We start from the raw sequence: 4,867 nt of genomic DNA, 5'->3' as shown, positions 1-4,867 counted from the left end.
TAACAGGGAAAAAGAGCATTATCTCAAGATAAAATTATCTAATTTTATATAATTTTCCCACAATACATATATACAATTATTATTATTTATTGCATTTAATCATTTACAATACATTCTATTATTGTATAATAGTATTGTCCTCAGTCAAAGCAAGGATAAACGCTATGGTTGAGTGCCGCCACTATAAGATTCCCGTTACTTAGCTAACCAATTTATTACTTGTAAAGATATAAGTAAAAGTTTTCTCGCTCTTTTCCGCTTTCTCAAATATTCAAACCCCGTTGTTATATATCATTGCATATTTAATACTTAAGATGTTATATAACTTTTAAAGTAATGGTGCGATTCGAAAATTGGTGTGTTGATAGGAATTGACTGAATTGGTATTTTAGTGCTACTTTTGGCATATTCCGCCTAATAACTGGCATATACGAGGCCTCTAAAATGTATGGCGATGGCCTTAGGGTGGGCGTGGAAACAGGGCGGACAGACGGAACGACGGACAGACGTACATGGCTTAATCGATATATTCATATGTATTCTTTATAGGGTCGGAAACGCTTCCTTTTACAGGCGACATATTTTCCAACGAAAACAATATGCCCTTTTACTTTCTTATTAACAGGTATACAGATTTGGAGCAGAATAGTTAAAAAGGCAACAAAATTAAAAAATATTTATTTTTATTGACGAGCTACCTAACAGTATATTATTAATGTCAAGATCCTAAGTCCTTAAATTTTTTTAAAACCAAAATACAGAAATTTTATTCAATTTGAAAAAAATGAAGGGATCATCGGTAACGTAGTTAGTGGGTTTGCGCTCTACCCGCATTTTTAACAAGAATGGCACTAGGCCAAACAGCTAATTTTGTATATTTTTACTTTTACACTTTCACTGCTAATTCTCCCAAGCCATTTAATTCTCTTTAAGTCTTGGTATGCACTCCCTTATATAATTATATAATATAATAAACTGCTCCTCACACTCTCTGCCGTCGACAGTGATAACATTCTTGGAAATAGCTGAAAAGTTACAGGTCAAATTGCGTTTACGTCGAAAAAAACTGAAACAAAAATATATTTTTCTTTATAAAAATAATCAAGAAAAGAAGCCGCAGTTTATATACCCTTGCATTTTGTATTGTTTCTTAATTTTCTGATTTTTTTTTAATATATATGTTAGATTTTAATTTAATTAATACAGTAACTCCATAGTGTTTAAATATTACTAAAGCCCAAAGAACAAAAAAAAAATTTTAAAAACAACAAAGTTATACTTTCTTAAATTTTTTTCCTATTGTTTCTATGAAAGCATAACATTGCTTATTCGCACGATTCGGCTCGATTCGGACGGACAGACGGACATGGCTAGATCGACTCTCTTGGTGATGCTGATCAAGAATATATATACATTATAGGGTCGGAAATTATAATACCCTCTGTAAGGGTATAAAAACACTTCCTGGGCTATATGAGTCACTTCATGAGTTAGATGAGCTCAACCGGATTGACCTTTCCCTCTTGGTCGTATAAGCTAATCTGAGCTGAACAATTTTTAATGACATAATACATAGTAAATGGATGAGTTATGATTCGTATGACTTGAAAAACAAAAAAAAAATCGAATGACTCATGAAAACAAAAGCATTAAAAACATTTGATCTAAATGGTAATGAAAAATATGAAATATTAAAATTGATCAATTTATCCACCTAAAGTAAAGTAAATGGTAATGGCAGCACCTTGGGTGCCTGAATGTTGTAGTCCGCCCATGGAAACCAAGTTGTAGAAGGTGACTCTCGGCGGGATCGTCGGAAAGATATAAAGAAAAACAGGCATTCTAACTATATTAAACTCTGGAAATGGATACGACTTAACGCAAAACCATCAAATTATCCAACAAAAAAAGTGATATATGTATATACATAATATTGCAATACTATATTAGAAGCATTTAAAATTAGGAAAAATGGAAAATTTTTACGGTCTCCGACAAGAATATGAGCTCATTTCGAACTCACTAATTAACAAGAAAGGAAAGCTAACTTCGAGCGAAGCCGAAGTTGATATACCCTTGCAGAATACTCTGTAAATTATATTCTCCAAAATTATTCATATGATGCATTTTTAATACTCATAAAAAATCACAACTTTCTTACTTTAAAAAAACCAAAGTTATGGCATTTCCAATCGTTCAGTTATATGGCAGCTATAGGATATAGTCGGCCGATCCTTATGAAATTTGGTAGGTCGGATTGATTGGCCAAATATAAAACCCATAGGAAGTCCCAGCTTCCTTACTTTACAAACACCAAAGTTATGGCATTTCCGATCAATCAGTTATATGGCAGCTATAGGATATAGTCGGCCGATCCCGTCCGTTCCGACTTATATACTGCGTGCAAAGGAAAGAAGGGTGTGTGCAAAGTTTCAGTTCGATAGCTTTAAAACTGAGAGACTAGTTTGCGTAGAAACAGACAGACGGACAGACAGACGGACAGACAGACGGACAGACAGACGGACAGACGGACAGACGGACATGGCTATATCAACTCAGGATCAAGAATATATATACTTTATAGGGTCGGAGATGTCTCCTTCACTGCGTTGCACACTTCTGACCAAAATTATAATACCCTCTGCAAGGGTATAAAAATACCAAATTTGATAACACAGGTCAACAAATATTTTAAGCAGACCTAACAGAATTTTTTTAAGAAAAATTAGTCGTTCTAAAAATCGTAATTTAAAACTTTAATTTAAGTTTTATAAAATCCGCAAAAGAAAAATTCGAAATTGTGCAATTTCCTGCTTTCAATGTTCGCCTGATAACTTGACGGAAAGACACATACAAAGACACAAAAAATAGCCACCATTTTTCAGAGACGAAAATTGGAATTGGACGAAAATTAAGTTTAAACATATTTGATTGGATTGAGATTTATAAAATGCGCGAGTCACTTGCCAAAGTTTTCTTCGATTCTTGTTTTTGAATATTTTTTACTTTTGTTTAAAATTATATGTCGATAGTCGTTTTATGTTAATAACTGTTCAAACTTTTTTAAATATTTTGAAAATCCCCAACCATATTTTTTTTGGTAAGAAACTTTGATAAGATTAGAAACTTTGTCGTATTGTGTCTTTTTCCCCCAGCTTATATAGGAACCCGTAATCTAAACTTTTTGAACTCAAGGCTAAAGAGATTTTATTGAAAAAATAGTTTTAAAAAAAACCCAGCCTTCTTATCGCTGTTTGTTGTCCTATAAAATACATCCCCCCAGAGACATTTATTCAGTCTACGAAACGAATTCTATAAAGCATGAAGGTCTTTATACTAGGAGTTGCGGCATTAGCCTTTCTGTTCCTTTGTAGGGAAGGATCCGCCCGTTTGCTGGAACCCGATTGCGGAACAACAAGGACTTCGAACAGGGTTAAACGGGTGGTTGGAGGACACGATGCTGAGATGTTCGCCAATCCTTGGATGGTACTGTTGTTAAAAGACCTTAACTTCACCTGTGGTGGTACACTCATTACCTCCCGTAAGTATTTAAAAAATATCTTACCTTTTTGTAAGGTTTTTTTTTTCAATGAGCTTTAAATCTTTTCAGTATAACTTAATTATGAACTTTAATAATATATTGCAGGTTTTGTTCTGACAGCAGCGAATTGCATCCATTTACAAATTAAGTATGTGCATGACTTTTTTTTGTAATTGAAATTATATTCTTGTTTTTTTCAGTAAGGTGCGCCTAGGCGAATACGACAGGTCAACCAACCCAGATTGTTCATCGATGGTTTGTAAGGGAAGCAGCTTTGAGATTGATATCGAACGGTTAATCCCCCACCCATCGTATGCCAAGCCATGGAGCGTTCCGAATGACATAGGTCTGGTCCAAATGGCTCAAAATGTAATTTTTTCAGGTAATGAAGGAATCTAATAACTAACAAATACTTTCTAAACTAAAATATTTTCTTTAGACCATATCAGGCCGATCTGTCTGCTCGTCGATCAGTTCGTAGTAAGAACTTTTACATCATTTGATGTAACAGGTTGGGGTAAAACTAATACTAGTGAAACCAGCCTAAAACTTCAGACAGCAACTTTAACCCATTTTAATCGTTCGAAATGCCAGTCAATGTTTGAAAAGCCAATTAATGAATACCAAATTTGTGCCGGCAGTGACACCAGCGACACATGCAAAGGGGATGCAGGGGGTCCGTTGAGTGCACAACTGGTCTATGGAGAAATACAGCGGGTCTTCCAATTCGGTATTACCAGCTTTGGACTTACATCTTGCCTTGGAGTCGGTATCTATACAAATGTCACGCACTATATAAACTGGATAGAAAACTCTATTAAAGAAAATCTTTATCCGTTTGTAACTTATTAATAAAATGTACTTGTAGTTTTCTGATATTAAGGAAATTATAAAAATAATTTGCGTAAGCTTTTTTCAAATAGCGTATATAGTTTGTGATTGACATCAGCGTGGCCATCTTATTGCAGTCTTTCCGTGTTTTATTGTTCATAAATAATAATATACGTTTTTTACTAGAACTTAGCGTTAACAGAGTTTGTACCTATTTTTAGGAGATTGTGATTGATTTTAAATGCAATAAAATAGAAATATGAAAACTGTGTGGCAAGGTACAAGGGATTTGAATTAAACGCAAATAGAATTCCGAGAAGATTAGATTCTATGTTGATGTCTGGTTAGACGAAATTTCTGTGAGACCCCTAAACATGTCGAAAACACAAATGCAGTTTGCGTTATTTGCTCTATGCACTCTAAACGATGCGGAGTTGATGGAACTTTTTGCAATTATTTCTTGTTCATATATTTTTTGAGGGCCTTTTACACGGT

At 34.1% G+C, this 4,867-nt stretch overlaps 1 protein-coding gene across 1 annotated transcript; it reads left to right on the top strand.

Moving 5' to 3' along the window:
• The first annotated feature begins 3,312 nt into the window (after positions 1-3,312).
• On the top strand, positions 3,313-4,440 carry LOC108039200 (spaetzle-processing enzyme-like). Its single transcript, XM_044461654.1, has 4 exons — positions 3,313-3,541; positions 3,647-3,689; positions 3,742-3,923; positions 3,981-4,440. The coding sequence occupies exons 1-4, from the start codon at positions 3,322-3,324 to the stop codon at positions 4,391-4,393; spliced, it is 858 nt and encodes a 285-aa protein (XP_044317589.1). The 5' UTR covers positions 3,313-3,321; the 3' UTR covers positions 4,394-4,440.
• The last annotated feature ends 427 nt before the right edge of the window (positions 4,441-4,867 follow it).

The sequence above is a fragment of the Drosophila rhopaloa genome, unplaced genomic scaffold (genome assembly GCF_018152115.1).
Source record: "Drosophila rhopaloa isolate 14029-0021.01 unplaced genomic scaffold, ASM1815211v1 contig_47, whole genome shotgun sequence".
In the NCBI taxonomy this organism is placed as follows: domain Eukaryota; kingdom Metazoa; phylum Arthropoda; class Insecta; order Diptera; family Drosophilidae; genus Drosophila; species Drosophila rhopaloa.
This window is presented reverse-complemented; position numbering and strand designations above follow the sequence as displayed.

Bases quoted from the DNA above. Each gene is read 5' to 3' on its own strand.
- LOC108039200 (XM_044461654.1), top strand. From the start codon at position 3,322: ATGAAGGTCTTTATACTAGGAGTTGCGGCATTAGCCTTTCTGTTCCTT. The intron at 3,542-3,646 runs GTAAGTATTTAA...AATATATTGCAG, and splicing joins TGGTACACTCATTACCTCCC to GTTTTGTTCTGACAGCAGCG. The intron at 3,924-3,980 runs GTAATGAAGGAA...TATTTTCTTTAG, and splicing joins TCAAAATGTAATTTTTTCAG to ACCATATCAGGCCGATCTGT.